The sequence below is a fragment of the Sciurus carolinensis genome, chromosome 6 (genome assembly GCF_902686445.1).
Source record: "Sciurus carolinensis chromosome 6, mSciCar1.2, whole genome shotgun sequence".
NCBI classification, from domain to species: Eukaryota; Metazoa; Chordata; class Mammalia; order Rodentia; family Sciuridae; genus Sciurus; species Sciurus carolinensis.
In genome coordinates, this window is record NC_062218.1 from 30944700 (window position 1) to 30963084 (window position 18385).

General features: G+C 35.9%; 1 protein-coding gene across 4 annotated transcripts in view; it reads right to left on the reverse strand.

The window, feature by feature from the left end:
- Lmbrd2 (LMBR1 domain containing 2) overlaps positions 1 to 18385 on the reverse strand; it is a 48561-nt gene that overhangs the window by 2513 nt on the left and 27663 nt on the right. For 2 of the 4 annotated variants that reach the window (XR_007109116.1, XR_007109114.1), the window contains exons 12-16: positions 9618 to 9723; positions 8882 to 8979; positions 5684 to 5787; positions 4529 to 4573; positions 3050 to 3154 (exon numbers count right to left, since the gene is read on the reverse strand). Coding sequence is in view for 1 of the 4 variants with exons in the window: in XM_047555742.1 (XP_047411698.1) it covers positions 3050 to 3144; positions 4427 to 4434; positions 4529 to 4566; positions 5684 to 5787; positions 8882 to 8979; positions 9618 to 9723 (449 nt within the window). In the remaining 3 variants the exon portion in view is untranslated. Of the gene's footprint in view, positions 1 to 66; positions 2472 to 3049; positions 3155 to 4426; positions 4435 to 4528; positions 4574 to 5683; positions 5788 to 8881; positions 8980 to 9617; positions 9724 to 18385 lie in introns of those variants that run through there. The other 2 variants (XM_047555742.1, XR_007109115.1) reach the window with 2 other exon arrangements.

Sequence of the window (18385 nt, forward strand, 5' to 3'; positions counted from 1 at the left end):
TTATCTTTAATTTGTGGGTCAGAGTCTATAGACTCACAGGGAAAAAAAAAAGATTATAAAGGAGCTGAATCTTGATTGTGAAAACAAATAACATGAGAAAAGATAACTGACATGGTTCTTTAAAAATCAGATTTAAACTGCAAATAGTATAATAGAATTAATAAGGAAAATTTCTCTAGCCTTGTAGCTAGACCAAGATGAGAGGCAGATCAGAATTACTATTTAACTATGGTATTGTTAGTAGTGAAATTATTCATTATCAAATCAAGTTTCAGTTGGTTTCATAGTGAATCTCATTTTTGGCTAGGAATTTACAGCATAATCAACTCAAGCTTTTGAAGAAAGGCCTTAGTCTTTTCCCATGAGGTAAGGACATAGGTGATACTGGCCAGCAAAAAATAAAATCTGAGTTCCATATTTAATTTGAAATTTCTAGTACTGTATGAAAAAAGTAAAATATAAAGGTGAAATGAACTTTATTATATTTAATTTAATCCAATATATTCACAATGTTATCAACTGGGTTGCTAGCCACATTGCAAGTGCTCAATGGTCACATGTGGCTAATGGTTATCATCCTAATCAGTACAGATCTATAGAACTACTTTTTCCTTTTCTACATAGATGAAGATTTTTTTTTTAAAGCAATGAAGTATTGTTGTGTATCTTTATTATTTATTTGCAGTAGTAGGGAATCAAAACCAGGGCTTCTTGCATGCCAGGCAGACAGTCTACCATTGAGCCTCATTTCCAGTTCACAGATGGGGATTTCTACATAAGCAACTTAAATTCTCACCATGTTGTTGTAAATAAACCAAGTAGATACCAAACAACTTCTAATATGGTTCATTTTAAAAACTGAAGACACACTATCCACACCTTACATTTTTGTCATCTCAGACTCAGCCCTAAATACAAGCCTTCATTATATTTCTCATTCATTCAGCAAATAGTGGTTAAATACCACATTCCAGGTTCTCTCTAATTCATGTAAGGTTTTGTGCCTCCTCCTCTCTTTTTTTTAATTAATTAGTTAATTAATTTATTTATTTTTACAGACTGTATCCTCCTCCTCTCTTAACCATTCTCCCATACTCCCAGATCTTTCCATTCTATAAACTTCTACTCGGTGACTAAGAGTTCAAATTTCTTACAGATTCCTCCATTTCCTAGCTTTAAACCAAAACTTTAGCCCTCTTCTTCTTAATCCTACCCTATATATCATTTAAATAAACCCTTTTCTTTTCATTTCCAGCATCCCTGCCTTATTTTAGGCCCTCATAGTTTCTTGATTGCATTACTATAACAGACTCTAAAAAGATTTTTTATGATTTTCTTTTCTGAAAATCATGGCATCAAATTCATCTTTATCAAGCTTCTTCCCAGATTAAAATCTTACCTTTGGGATAAAATCTAAACTTTTGAGCATGACAGTGTCTGTTCCCCCCAACTTCTCTGTGGCTTCCTTTCTTATCAGCCACCTTATGCTTAGGCTGTAGTCACAGAGAAAAACATGAATACTTCTAAAGGTTCTTTCAGTCCTGCACTCATTCTGATTAAAAAACCCTCTACCTAGATAAATACCATTCATTCCTCAATGTTCAGACAAATGTTTACAGAAATATTTTTATATTACACAACCTTTTTCCCAAGACAGAACTCTCTTTGCAGTCCCGTAGGTGGGTTCCTTCACCACCAGGTGTTCACCCTTCCGTAATAATTCTCATGACAAATCTACAATATTGCAAAGTCTGTCTTTAAAACCATTGATAACATTCCCATTTGCCTTTTATATAGTTTTCATCTATCTGGAGAAATTCTCACCCCCTTCTGTTCATTCATTATCCAATCTTGCCAATAGATATTTTAATGTACAAATTCATTGTACAGTCTGATTATTCCAACATTTGAGCTGCATGTTGACTAATAAGATGGCTCATATTTTCTACTTCCTTATATATCTCATATTTTGGTTAAATGTCAGACATTTTGTATAAAAGAAAGTAGAAATTAGATTAAATAATTGTTATGTGCTCAGAATGAGTTATTTAGTGTTGTAGGATTGAATCCATTTAATCTGTAGTTAATCTGGGTTTGGACTTTGTTGTTTCTTTAGTTCCCTTAAATCTCCACAGACTTCACATTTCTCCCACAATGGACTGCCATTGCCTCATGTTGGGAGGGCCTCAAGTTGTCTGATGATTTCTCCCAGTATTCCTTTCCACCTTCACATTCCAGCAGTCCCTTTGTGCCTATGCCCCAGAAGGGGTCTCTCCCCATGACTGTACTTTTCCTCCCACATAGCCTACTGTTGCATAAAACTTCTTGCGGGGTGGGAGAAGGTGTTCAGCTTTCCTGCTCAATCCTCAGTCTTAGGTAGATCTCTGCGCACTGAGGCCTCAGTGGTAGGGCTCCTTCAGCAACATCATCTCTCTCCCAGTGACAGACTGCCTTCTACACAGTACAGGGTCCTAGACAAAAAAGATTTCTTGCACCTTCCCAGGGGCAAATGGTTTCTGCCTCATGTCAGTACAGTGTTAGTGCTATGGGAAAGTTTTCTTAACCATACAAGTGGCTGATGGCTTCTGCCTGGTATCAATTCTTTGCTAAATTATAAGCACCCTGAGGATAAGAAATTTATCTTCTTTGTATCAGTGTATATATGGAAAGTACCTGAATACAAGAGTCAGCCAATAAACAACTATAAAACTGACGGAATGCCCACATCTACAAACAGAAAAGTAAAGGAAAAAAATCAAGGTAAATAATAGAAACAAGTACCTGTCTAACACCTTGAATAAATGCTATATATTTAGGTTAGTATACTTACAGTATTCATTTGATGTCCCCGTTTCTCCTTCCCCTATCAAAATGCATATTTGAGTTTACCCTTCCTTGTATATACTAAAGAATGTGAAAAAGGAAAGTCACTGCAGACACATGTTCATAATTCTACAGAGATATTTCTGAAGGGCATCCTAACTATCAGTCTCTATGCAGGTAAGCATAGAAAAATATTTTTAAGCAAACTAGAAAATAAACTACTTACACCAATTGGTATTGATATCTGAGAAATTTGACTCTTTTGGGTCAGGATGGACATTTCTGTTTCTAGTGGAATCTTCTCTATTGTGTCCATAACGTCTTTCCATTCCTAGAAAAGAAACATAAATAAATATATAACAAAAGAACAGAGAATAATTCATCAATATCAAGATTCTACATGCAGGGTAACATAATTATTTTCTCTCAGAAATTCATTACTAATAGTATAATTGTCATAGTGCCTTTAAAAATCAGAGACCAAGTGCTAGTTTTGCCTAGTATGCACAATACCCTGAGTTCAATCCTCAGTACCTTAAAAAAAAAAAAATCATAGGTCAATGTTTTTTATCTTTACATGATTTTCTAAAACCCACCCTCTATAAACTTAAACCTTTTTTGTTCAGAGACACAAAGGTTTATTTAGGAAAACAGAGACACATTCAAGAGAAAATGTATGCCGTAAAGACACTTTTGCTAGCTATGATTATGTTAATTATTATTCTAACTAAAATTTGAAACAGTATTTCAGTAAGCTTATTGACCATGGAAAAACGATGAAATTAATGTGACTAAGACACTAAAAATTTTTTCACTCAAATTCACTATAAATGCTAGAGACCTGAAGTCATTTTTGATAGCACAATTAAAGTTGCATAACTAGACTATGATTCACATAGAATTATCTTTAATGTAGTAAAATCACATTAACTGAGATTCTATTAATTAAATTCTTAGATTAAACAGGCTATTTAAGGTCACCTAATGCTATGCAAGATGTTTTTTAGCTCTCCAACTAGATAATGTCATTTTCTATGTATGAGCAGCTTATTACAATTTTGGTAATTGCAGAAGTCAGAAATTCTCATACAGAGGCGAAATCTATCTCCTGTAGCTTTTACTCTTTGGTTCTAGTTATGCCTGCTGAAACAAAGAACGAGTCTCCCCTTCACATGACATACACTAAAATATACAAAGACAACTAACAAGTCTCTTGTTAGTCTTCATTTTACCAGTATAAACACAATCAATTATTAAAATTTATGGGAACTATGATAGATTTTCTCAGTTTTTGTGTTTTATTTCTGGAGGAGATTAGTTTGCCTCAGCAAATACTAAAAAAAATAAGATGAAAATAATGCCATATTACAAAAATGAACAAATTTAAAATAATCAAACCACTTCAGTAGGAAGACTACATTAATTTACTCATTCATTCAATAAATATATACTGACTACATACTGTAAATGAGAAATTGCTTGATGTTGAATAAGAAGTAAATTATTACTAATGACATTTTAGAACAAGTGTAAAAGGACACCTAGCATGTGTATGTGAAAGTATTAAAATTCTCCTCCTCTAACAGTACATCCTATGCCATACTCCCACTGCTCTTCTGTCTTCAGTTATTCAAAATCAGTAAGATTCTTACCATATTTCACATTAATCAATAGATTATAGCAATGTAGTAAATATTGTACTTACTCTTCTTCGATTTTCACCTCTTCTTGCTTTGCCTTTTTCTCTTTTCTGGAGACAGAAAAGGGGCCTCAGATTGGTATGATATGGTTTAATAAGACATATAGTAAAATGAAGTAAAATACCAAGCTATGACCAATATTTCTTTTAAATAACTACAAAATCAATGAAATAAGTCATTTTCAGAAAGGACCTGAGAGGTAACCTAAGCACACAGGGAACATTTTCTCTATATTTTTTGAAGATGGCCACATAGTCTCTATCTAAATAACTTAAGTGAAGGAAAAAAATTCTTCCTCATGATGACCTGAAATTTGTTTCTCTATAACTTTTATTACTACTTAGCCCTATATTCTAAACTAAGTTAATACTTCTGTATTTTCTGCATAAGTCTTTTTCCCTTGTTACTCTTTTCAGGTTATATGTCACTCTTTTGGGTCCCCATCCTCCCACATAATTACAGACACATAATTCTGGTTATCCTCTTAACATTTTCCAATTTATCAGTCTTACTTATAAAAATCTTACTCAGAACTGGACATGATATGCCAGATGAATTCTAATTAATGCAGAGAACATATACCACCTGGGCACTCCCTTCTTTGAAAGCAGGTGAAGGCTACGCTAGCTAGTTTTGGAGTATGTCTAAGAACCAGTATTTTAAAGCCAATGCTTTTCCTGCCATTCCATCATCATCTGAACATCAATAAATTTAACACATTCAATTTTGTGATTAAATTCTAATAGAGTGCTATATATTCTAACACTACTAACATTTCCCACATTAATAATCATTACATTCTAAAAAAATAGTCTTGGTTGAATGATTCCCCTATAGTTATCAAACTATATGATTCTTTGAATAAATAAATTTTATACTTGCATAGACCTTGGAAAATATGTTTTAAGGCAATTGTGAAAACAATACGACAATACAAGTGTTTATGTAGCTGTAGACATGCTTTAGACTGCAGAACTTATTAAACAATTATTTTCCTAAGAAAGCTGTGTGTGTAGGTTTTTAGCTAAAAAATTATGTCAACATCTATTCTGAAAAGAGATTTAAAATTATTTACAAATTATACAAACATCAATTTTGTACTTTGAATCTTAGTACTTAGTTAGCATTTTCCCTTCATTAATTTAAAAGATTAATCTTACCTCGTCTGATTAATTCTTTTCCTTCATCAACTAAATCTGATGTCATATCATTATCTCCCATGAACTGCTGGAAACCAAGCAGATTCAAACAACGGGTTCCCAAACTAATAAAATAGATTTCCAAAAAGACAAGCATTATTTCACGTTATAAATATTTATACAAATTGTTAGCACTGCCACCCCCAAAGAAGCCTACACTTCATTATTAGTTACCATGGCAAGTACATAGTGTTATAATTGTCATTCATCAAGAAACACTTGTTTCCCTTCTAAGAAACTAAGTCCAGTACTGTACTTCACTTGCTAGGGTGTATACTACACCCAGATTTCTTATGGAAGTAAACTAGGTGAGGCCCTCAGCATAGCTTCAGAAAACAAGTAGATCAGGATGCTAAATAATGAATATCATACAAGAACAACTTATGCTTTTATTATTTTCAAATAACAGTTTTACAACTGAAATGCACACATAAAAGTCGCATTTTAAAATGTAGAGTATTTTGGTTTTAAAAGTCTTAAATATGCAAATTAATTTTAATGTTCTACTTTTCTTCCTGAGAACTAGTCAGTTCTTTTTTTTTTTATTTTTTTAGTCAGTTCTATTTAAATATTTTTTATTATATGATGTAAAGTAATCACTATGCCTTATCTGTGGGCTATTACCTCAGATTTTATTTGCATTTACTTTAAATCTGATCGCTATGCAGAAGAGTACTCTGAAAGCACGGTACACAAAGAAGGAAGAAATAGATGGAGAGGAAGAATTAATATTATTAAGATCCCACTATGCATGAGATAATTTACAGATGCTCTTATTTAATCCTTATTATAATCCTAAGAAATAAATATCACTTAACAGAAAAGAAACAGGCCCACAGAGGTAAACAGTTTGCTAAGTCATTTAATAAATTGCAGAGCTGGGACTTAAATCCAAGACAAAAATTTTAAAAGTGCTTGTTTTTATTATATTTAGTTCTTAGACTTCTTTACTGATGTATTTTTAATTTCAGAAACCTGAATACATATATAGAGAGAAAGGCAAAAAGAGGAATAAAGGGGCAAGGAAGAGAGCTATGTGTGTGAAGAAGGGAAAACAGGCAGTTAAAGTGAAGATCTACTGTTTACATTGAATGTGTAAATATCTAACTAATTCAGAAAATATGTGCTTTTTTAATATAAAGAATATTTTATACAAATTACCATTTAGTGAAACTGGGCTTTCAGGTAGATAATCATGTTAATTCTGTGTGACTTTAAATATTCCCTTAAACCTCTTCATATTCTTGTGGGGAATGCTATAAACCAGGATGAGAAGCATGGAACTAGATCAGTTTCCGGGAAGGTCTTTGTCTAAAGTGCCAGGAAACAACCTAACCCTGTCTGGGCAGATAAGTCTGAACATTAGCTATGAGTCTGGCCGTTCTGCTCCCAGTGTGGGAATGAGACTGTGGCAGCACTGCGATGAAAATGGACCTGTAGAGTCAATCTATAACTGAAGTGTCAGTGAGATATTACTGCATATATTTCTATAACAGAATATTTAGTTTATGAGATAATTTAAAAATTGAGGGATATGACCTCTTTTTTTAAAATATACATATTTTTAGTTGTGAATAGACACAATACTTTTATTTTATTTATTTATTTCATGTGGTGCTGAGGATGGAACCCAGTGCCAACCACATGCCGGGCAAGCGCTTTACCCCTGAGCTACAACTCCAGCCCCTGACCTCTTTTACTTACAGATAAAAAGACATTCAAGGTTCATCCTAACTCCAGAAAATACTCTGAATAAGTATTTTTAAGTTTAACAATTTTTCTTTTAGACATAAAGATTCCTTTTAAGATTTTATAGTAGACAAAGTACTGTTCTACCTCATTATTCCTTGACCAATATAATCATCTCATCTCAAAATGCTAATGCTTCCAAAATAACTAATAAAATGAAAATATATCATTTATGTATCACAAGTACTTAAAGTTCCACTGACAATTTTATGTTTTTAAAATGAATAAGTATATCATTACAACTAAGTTTTAGATGTATAAACTATGATTTGTCTCTTCTTTTAATAATTAATTTTCATATTATAAATTTGTTTTTGTACTTTCTACCTTAAAGGAAAAACTCGAAATATCAGATTTGCTGTCACTTGTTATTAACAATATAATTTAAACTATAATATTTTGTGGGGCATGGTGGCACATGCCTGCAATCCTGGCAACTCAGGAGGCTACAGCGAAGGATCCTAAGTTTAAAGTCAGACTCAGCAACATAGTGAAGCCCTAAGCAACTAAGTGAGACCTGGTCTCATAAAAATTTAAAAAGGGATGTGGCTCAGTGATAAAGTACTCCTGTGTTCAATCTCCAGTACTGCAAAAATAAATGAACTATAAAAAATATAAATGAACTATATAAAATATAAATACCTTTTAAAATTCAACAAAGAATTCGTTTTAAACAATATTTATTTACTCATTAGCTATTAGTACGTATTTACAATAACTATGCAATGACATTCGAAGATTTAAGTGAAAAACAGACAAAATTCTGAAAGGCAAACTGATTACATTAATAAAACAATTTTGAGGGCAGACAGAATACAGGGTGAGGATACCTGACACATGAAAGTAGAGAAGACAGGATGTGAGAAGTCATGCACACCTGTCCATTAACTCCTTTTGAATTCTGAACAAGATTCCACCATTCTCTATAATTTACAAAACAAAACTAGGAAAGAATTTCTCCCTAACCTATATGTACTTCCTGACTATAATTGTTCTTTATCTGACACTTTGTGCTAACCATGGTCTGAAGCATTTAGAAATCCAGCAATAATTATCTTGAAAATCCTAAATTATGTTATTAAAAGAAACGGGGCATGAAAGGGTTTTGTGAGCCATACTGGTCGTCAGTGTCAAAGACCAGAATTTAGGAGTTAATATTCTGTAATTAACCATACCATTGTGTAGCCTAAAAAACTGTAGTAGAAGAACCCTTTTCTTTTAAATATCTTCAGAGGGGAAATCTGACCTGATCACTCAAGCAGTCCCTTCAAACTATCCCAGCTCCCTCCAAAGTCATGAGAAAGCAAACACCAACTAAAATCCAACCAATATATATTTTTTAAAGTTTTAAAAAGAAAAGATACCCCAATATGACTAGGAGTATGAGAAAAGTAATGTTAAGCTTCTTACCTAAAATAAGTAGCAATGCACAGAATTACCACCAACATAGGATAATATATATAGAATCCATCTGCAATAAAGGATAAAACTTTCATGGAACCCATAATCTGAAGAGCAAGAAAAAAGTAAGTTAAATCAGCATAGTTCTATATTTTTCATTTCTTTTCATCATTAGAAAATTTGCCTATAATCAGTCATATTAACAAAATAAATTTATCAAAAAACAGAAGAAAAACAATAAGCAGTCTAATTTTTTAAAAATTTTGCTTTTTTAATTCAAGTTTTCTCTTAAGTTTTTAATAGGTTTATTAAGGTTAATATTTTATAGGTCAGCTCTTTAGACAACCTATAAGGACCAAAAAACATTTTTTAGAATAAAAATCAAAATCACTTTTATCCAGTCATCATTAGTAATTACATACACAGTGTTAAGAAAAAGGTTTATTTTGCTGTTTTTTAATGGTAATAGGGATTAAACCAGGGATAGGGAGTTTATCACTGGGCTACATTCCCTGCCCTTTTTTATTTTGAGACAGGGTCTCACTAGAACTTGCTATCCTCCTGTATCTCTCTCTCAAGTAATTGGGATTACAAATGTGTTTCACCACACTGAGCAGGAGAAATTTTTAGTTACAAAAAAAAAAAAAAGTCCAAAAATTCTGTACATTTCTGCCAGAATTAAAATAAAGCTTACAATAATGACCTCTCATATAGATAATGAATTATATTTTCTGACCATACTTACAGATGTATAAGCAGTTGGTTGAGTATTCTTGTGAGAGATGGATGAATCCATATGGGTCAGACCCAAGAAATTAAGACATAAAGGAGGAGTCAAGCGGCAAAATAACCTGCAGTAAATATTTTTTAAAACTAGTAAATATAAAAAATAGTGTAGCAAAATATATTTTATATTACAATAAATGTAATAAAACATTTCAGATCATTGTAGCTATAGTATACATCTATTTGCATAATATACATTTTGAATTTTTAACATGAACATCCCTGAGTCACTTGGGAGACATTCTGAAAAATAATGTTAATCACATCCCCCTTAAAACTACCAATATCCCCCCACTGGAGCAGTAAACATGGACCACTGGGAACATCATGGAGGAGGCGGCTCAGCACAGCGCTTGGACTTGGAGCAACCACTGGGGCTCCAGGCGGCTGCCTGAGGAGGACCAGCGTGGTGAGCTGTTTAGACTCAGAGCGACCGCTTCTGAACACTGGAGGTTGCCCAGAGGAAGAGGAGAAGCGCGGCGGGTCACTTGGTCTAGGAGTGACTGCATCAGAGCTACAGGCGGTTGCCAGAGGAGGAGCTGCGTGGTGAGCTGTTTGGACTCAGAACGACCGCTTCTGAACACCGGGGGGGGGGCTGCCCGGAGGAAGAGGAGGAACATGGCGGGTCGCTTGGTCTAGGAGTGACTGCATCAGAGCTACAGGCGGTTGCCAGAGGAGGAGCTGCGTGGTGAGCTGTTTGGACTCAGAACGACCGCTTCTGAACACCGGGGGGGGGGGGAGCTGCCCGGAGGAAGAGGAGGAACATGGCGGGTCGCTTGGTCTAGGAGTGACTGCATCAGAGTCACAGGCGGTTGCCAGAGGAGGAGCTGTGTGGCGAGCTATTTGGACTCAGAACGACCGCCTCTGAACACCGGGGGGTTGTCCAGAGGAAGAGGAGAAGCGCAGCGGGTCGCTTGGTCTAGGAGTGATTGCATCAGAGCCACAGGCAGTTGACAGAGGAGGAGGTGAGTGGTGAGTTGTTTGGACTCAAAGCGACCGCTCCTGAACACCAGTGGCTTGCCTGGAGGAGTGCAGTGGGTCCCTTGGTCTCCGAGCGACCCCTCCTGAACACCACGGGGGCTACCCCGAGGAGGAGGAGGAACAGGGTGGGTCACTAGGACTCGGAGTGACTGCCTAGGGCTACGGGCGGTTGGCGGGAGGAGGAAACGCCAAGTGAGTTGCTTGGACTCCTAGTGACTGCGTTGGAAACCGGGCGACTGTCAGGAGGAGGAGGTGTGTGGTGGGTCTCTGGGTCTTGGAACTGTTGTGGGGCTCCAGGTGGCGGCTCAGAGGAGGGGCCGCATAGCCAGGCGATTGGGTGCAGAGCAGGGTCCCAGGACCTAGGCGGCTTCTTGCTGGAAGAGTTGCACCGAGACACGCCTAGGGGCGGAGCGAAGTTTCCAGGACTGCGGGCAGATTCTCTGAGGAGGGGCAGCCTAAGGAGACTCGTCTGTGAAGGGTGAGGCTCCCAGGCCCAGGAGGTAGGTCTGGGCCCCTTGGAACGTTGCAGAGGAAGGTTGCCCAGCCCAGGCGGTAGTTGTAGATTGAGGGGAACCTCTAGGAGGGGAACTGACCAGCGAGACCTCCCCACTGGGTGAGTCTTCCCTGCCGGGTGAGGTTTTCCCACAAGGTCGGTAAAACCAGAGACACAGGAACAAACAGGCCATGCCTCAACCCGCAGCCTAGTTCCCCGTTGGATGACCATTGGTCAACAAGTGGAGGCACCTCTGCCCACTATCAGGGAATATACCCCACCTGAGGGTCACCACCCCTAGAGAGGCACCTTCCTTGTGGAGCACCGCATTATCAACCTCCTCCAAGACTGCAGGCTACTGAAGGATAAGAGAGGATATACTAGCAACCTTCAGGGACATTATAAGTCAATAGAGGAAATCTGCAATATCTTAATGACCCACTGAATCCTGAACAATATGAGAAAACAAGGGAAGAAAATGCCCCAAACAAATCTAGATGTTACATCAATAAAATCCAACGATAGCATGACAGAAGAAATGACAGAAAGGGAGTTCAGAATGTACATAATTAAAATGATCAGGGAAGCAAACGATGAGATGAAAGAGCAAAAGCAGGCATTGGATGATGAGATGAAAGAGCAAATGCAGGCATTGAATGATAGCACCAATCAACAGTTAAAAGAGCAAATACAGGAAGCAAAAGATCATTTCAATAAAGAGTTAGAGATATTGAAAAAAAACCAAACAGAAATCCTTGAAATGAAGGAAACAATAAACCAAATTAAGAACTCCATAGAAAGCACAACCCCAATTAGAATGGCGATTATCAAGAACACAAACAACAATAGGTGTTGGCGAGGATGTGGAGAAAAAGGAACACTCATACATTGCTGGTGGGGTTGCAAATTAGTGCAGCCACTCTGGAAAGCAGTATGGAGATTCCTCAGAAAGCTTGGAATGGAAACGCCATTTGACCCAGCTATCCCACTCCTTGGCCTAACCCAAAGGACTTAAAATCAGTATACTACAGAGATACCGCCACATCAATGTTCATTGCTGCTCAATTCACCATAGCCAGATTGTGGAACCAACCTAGATGCCCTTCAGTTGATGAATGGATAAAGAAACTGTGGCATATATATACAATGGAATATTACTCCGCAATGAAGAATGATAAAATTATGGCATTTGCAGGCAAATGGATGAAATTGGAGAATATCATGCTAAGTGAGATAAGCCAATCTCAAAAAACTAAAGGACCAATGATCTCGCTGATAAGTGGATGAGGACATATATTGGTGGGTGGGAAGGGTTAGCATTAGGTTTAGGGTTAGGTTTAGGGTTAGGGATAAGGAGTGTGGTAAGAATGAAGGAAAGAAGGACTGTATAGAGGAAAAAGAGGGGTGGGAGGGGTGGTGGGGAAGGGAAAAAAATAATGAATCAAACATCATTGCCCTATGTAAACGTATGATTACACAAATGGTATGCCTTGACTCCATGTACAAATAGAGAAACAACATGTATCCCATTTGTATACAATAATAATAAAAAATAATAATAATTAAAAAAAAAAAAAAAGGAAAGCACAACCAACAGGATAGAACACCTGGAAGACAGAACCTCAGATATTGAAGACAAAATATTTAACCTTGAAAACAAAGTTGAACAAACAGAGAAGATGTTAAGAAATCATGAACAGAATCTGCAAGAACTATGGGATATCATGAAAAGGCCAAATTTGAGAATTATTGAGATTGAGGAAGGCTTAGAGAAACAAACCAAAGGAATGAACAATATATTCAATGAAATAATATCAGAAAATTTCCCAAATCTGAAGAATGAAATGGAAAATCAAGTTCAAGAGGCTTATAGGACTCCAAATACACAAAATTACAACAGACCCACACCAAGGCACAATATAATGAAAATACTGAACATACAAAATAAAGACAGAATTTTAAAGGCTGTGAGAGAAAAGAACCAAATTACATTCAAGGGGAAACCAATACGGATATCAGCAGATTTTTCAATCCAGACCCTAAAAGCTAGAAGGGCCTGGAACAACATTTTTCAAGCTCTGAAAGAAAACGGATGCCAACCAAGAATCTTATACCCAGCAAAACTTACCTTTAGATTTGATGATGAAATAAAATCATTCCATGATAAACAAAAGCTAAAAGAATTTACAAAAAGAAAGCCAGCATTACAGAACATTCTCAGCAAAAAATTCCATGAGGAAGAGATAAAAAACAAAGAAGCAAATCAGCAAAGGGAGGAATTATCCTAAAGGAACTGTCAAATAAAGGAGGAACCAAGTTGTGTCAAAAAAATAAATAAATAAATAAAATTTAAAAAATGAACCAAATGACCGGGAATACTAATCATATCTCAATAATAACCCTGAATGTTAATGGCCTGAATTCATCAATCAAAAGACACAGACTGGCAGATTGGATTAAAAAGAAAGATCCAACAATATGTGGCCTGCAAGAGACTCACCTCATAGAAAGAGATACCCATAGACTAAAGGTGAAAGGATGGGGAAAAACATACCATGCACATGGACTCAGCAAAAAAGCTGGAGTATCCATCCTCATTTCAGACAATGTGGACTTCAAGCCAATGCTAGTCAGAAGGGATAAAGAAGGACATTTCATACTGCTTAAGGAAACCATAAATCAGCAAGATATAACAATCATAATCATCTATGCCCCAAACAGTGGCTCATCCATGTATGTCAAACAAATCCTTCTCAATTTTAGAAACCAAATAGACCATAACACAATAATACTAGGTGATTTTAACACGCCTCTCTCACCACTGGACAGATCTTCCAAACAAAAATTGAACAAAGAAACCATAGATCTCAATAACACAATCAATAATTTAGACTTAACAGACATTTATAGAATATACCATCCAACCAAGAGCGAATACACTTTCTTCTCAGCACCACATGGATCCTTCTCTAAAATAGACCATGTATTATGCCACAAAGCTAATGTCAGCAAATACAAGAAGATAGAGACACTACCTTGTATTCTATCAGATCATAATGGATTGAAGTTACAAATTAATGAAAGAGTAAAAAACAGAAACTACTCCAACACCTGGAGATTAAACAATATGCTATTATATGATGAATGGATAACAGAAGATATTAGGAAGGAAATTAAAAAATTCTTAGAGGTAAATGAGAACAAAGAAACATCATATCAAAATCTCTGGGACACTATGAAAGCAGTACTTAGAGGAAAATCTATTTCATGGAGCGCATTTAATAAAAGATATAAAATTCAACAAATAAACGACCTAACACTACAGCTCAAAGCCCTAGAAAAAGAAGAACAGACCAACACCAAAAGTAGTAGAAGATAGGAAATAGTTAATCTCAGAGTTGAAATCAATGAAATTGAAACAAAAGAAACAATACAAAAAATTAACAAAATAAATAGTTGGTTCTTCGAAAAAATAAACAAAATTGATAAACCTTTAGCCACACTAACAAAGAGAAGACCAGAGAAAACCCAAATCACTAAAATTCGGAATGAACAAGGAAATATCACAACAGACACGACTGAAATACAAAACATAATTAGAAGCTATTTTGAAAATCTATACTCCAACAAAATAGAAAATTTCGAAGACATCAACAGGTTTCTAGAGACATATGAATTGCCTAAACTGAACAAGGAGGACATACACAATTTAAATAGACCAATTTCAAGTCATGAAATAGATGAAGTCATCAAAAGCCTACCAACAAAGAAAAGTCCAGAACCAGATGGGTTTTCAGCCGAGTTCTACAAAACCTTTAAAGAAGGATCATTCCAATACTTCTCAAAGTATTCCATAAAATAGAAGAGGAGGGAACCCTCCCAAACTCATTCTATGAAGCCAATATCACCCTGATACCTAAACCAGACAGAGACACATCGAGGAAAGAAAATTTCAGACCAATATTCTTAATGAACATCGATGCAAAAATTCTCAACAAAATTTTAGCAAATCGCATACAAAAACATATTAAAAAGATAGTGCACCATGATCAAGTGGGTTTCATCCCAGGGATGCAAGGTTGGTTCAACATCAGGAAATCAATAAATGTAATTCACCATATCAATAGACTTAAAGTCAAGAACCAAATGATTATTTCGATAGATGCAGAAAAAGCATTTGATAAAATACAGCATCACTTCATGCTCAAAACACTAGAAAAAATAGGAATAGTGGAAACATTCCTTAACATTGTAAAGGCCATTTATGCTAAGCCCATAGCTAATATCATTCTAAATGGTAGAAAACTGAAAGCATTCCCCCTTAAAACTGGAACAAGGCAGGGATGCCCTCTTTCACCACTTCTTTTCAATATCGTCCTTGAAACGCTAGCCAGAGCAATTAGACAGACCAAAGAAATTAAAGGGATACGAATAGGAAAAGAAGAACTCAAACTATCCCTGTTTTCAGATGATATGATTATATACTTAGAGGAACCAGGAAATTCCACCAGAAAACTTTTAGATCTCATAAGTGAATTCAGTAAAGTAGCGGGATATAAGATCAATGCACATAAATCTAAGGCATTTTTATACATAAGTGATGAATCTTCAGAAAGAGAAATTAGGAAAACTACCCCATTCACAATAGCATCGAAAAAAATAAAATACGTGGGAATCAATCTCACAAAAGAGGTGAAAGACCTCTACAGTGAGAACTACAGAACGCTAAAGAAAGAAATTAAAGAAAACCTTAGAAGATGGAAAGATCTCCCATGTTCTTGGATAGGAAGAATTAATATTGTCAAAATAACTACCAAAAGTGCTATACAGATTCAATGCAATTCCAATTAAAATCCCAATGATGTACCTTACAGAAATAGAGCAAGAAATTATGACATTCATCTGGAACAATAAAAAACCCAGAATAGCTAAAGCAATCCTCAGTAGAAAGAGTGAAGCAGGGGGTATCGCAATACCAGATCTTCAACTCTACTACAAAGCAGTAGTAACAAAAACGGCATGGTATTGGTACCAAAATAGAAAGGTAGATCAGTGGTACAGAATAGAGGACATGGACACAAACCCAAATAAATACAATTTTCTCATACTAGACAAAGGGTTCAAAAATATGCAAGGGAGAAAAGATAGCCTCTTCAACAAATGGTGCTGGGAGAATTGGAAATCCATATGCAACAGAATGAAACTAAACCTATATCTCTCACCATGCAGAAAACTAAACTCAAAATGGATTAAGGACCTCGGAATCAGACCAGAGACCTTGCATCTTATAGAAGAAAAAGTAGGTCCAGAGCTTCAACATGTCAGCTTAGGACCAGACTTCCTCAACAGGACTCCCATAGCACAAGAAATAAAAGCAAGAATCAATAACTGGGATAGATTCAAACTAAAAAGCTTTCTCTCAGCAAAGGAAACTATCAGCAATGCGAAGAAAGAGCCTACAGAGTGGGAGAAAATCTTTGCCAATCATACTTCAGATAGAGCACTAATCTCCAGAATCTATAAAGAACTCAAAAAACTCTACACCAAGAATGCAAATAATCCAATCGACAAATGGGCTAAGGAAATGAATAGACACTTCACAGAAGAAGATCTACAAGCAATCAACAAACATATGGAAAAATGTTCAACATCTCTAGTAATAAGAGAAATGCAAATCAAAACTACCCTAAGATTCCATCTCACCCCAATTAGGATGGCGATTATCAAGAATACAAGCAACAACAAGTGTTGGTGAGGATGTGGGGAGAAAGGTACACTCATACATTGCTGGTGGGGCTGCAAATTAGTGCAGCCACTCTGGAAAGCAGTGTGGAGACTCCTTAGAAAACTTGGAATGGAACCACCATTTGACCCAGCTATCCCACTCCTTGGTCCATACCCAAAGGACTTAAAATCAGCATATTACAGAGATACAGCCACATCAATGTTCATAGCTGCTCAGTTCACAATAACCAGATTGTGGAACCAACCTAGATGTCCTTCAATTGATGAATGGATAAAGAAACTGAGGTATATATATACAATGGAATATTAATCAGCCATAAAGAATGATAAAATTATGGCATTTGCAGGCAAATGGATGAAATTGGAGAATATCATGCTAACTGAGATAAGCCAATCTCAAAAAAACAAAGGACAAATGATATCGCTAGTAAGTGGATGATGACACATAATGGGGGGTGGGAGGGGTTAGTGTTAGGGTTAGAGTTAGGGTTAGGGAGGGGGGCAAGAATGGAGGAAGGAAGGACTGTATAGAGGGAAAAGCGGGTGGGAGGGGTGGGGGGAAGGGAAAAATAACAGAACGAATCAAACAGCATTACCCTATGTAAATTTATGATTACACAAATGGTATGCCTTTACGCCATGTACAAACAGAGAAACAACATGTATCCCATTTGTTTACAATAAAATAAAAAAAATAAAAAAATAAAAAGGGCTAGGAATGTAACTTAAAAAAAAAAAAAAAAAAACTACCAATATCTACATGGCAAAACTACATCCTAGGGCTGCCCGTCACGGGAGTGTTTGCCACTGCTTCATTCCATATTTTGTAGGAGGCCTTAGTATGCACTTCCTTCAACTCTACTACATGTGCAAACCATCTCACAACATGGCAAGGACAATAATATCATCAAGGTGAATGGTACTCTGTACATAAAAGATCTGTATTTGTATCAAAATGCTCATTCTGACATGTACGCTGAGTATAAAGAGTTGTTCAGTTTTGTCCAGATTTTTTTAAAAGTACTCTACAAAACTTCATTGGTAGAGAACTGAGTGTGGGAAGAAAGAAGTGAGACTATAAAGAGGTAATATGAGGAAGTTCTTTTGTGGTGAGATAACATAACAGTTCTAGATCTTGATTGTGATGATACCTGCAGGAATTTACACACAAAAATGAAGCACTGAAAATGGTGATAACAAAATATGGTCTATAGAGTAGTTAACAGTAATGTTCCAAAGTAAAATTTCTTGGTTTTGATATTATACAAAAGCTATATAACATTTCACTATTAGAAGTTCATTATATATAGGACTCTATGTAGTACATTTGCAACTTCAAGTACCTAATTATTTATCAAATAAACAAAAGCCTTAAAGATACTTCAAGTACCAATTCCTCTGTGAATATTTCTGAGACCCACCCTTAGAAATACCTCATATGACTGATTTGACAATAAATGAAAGATTGTGCCATCCAGCCCAAGCTAGAACCACTTCTCTAAACTCTA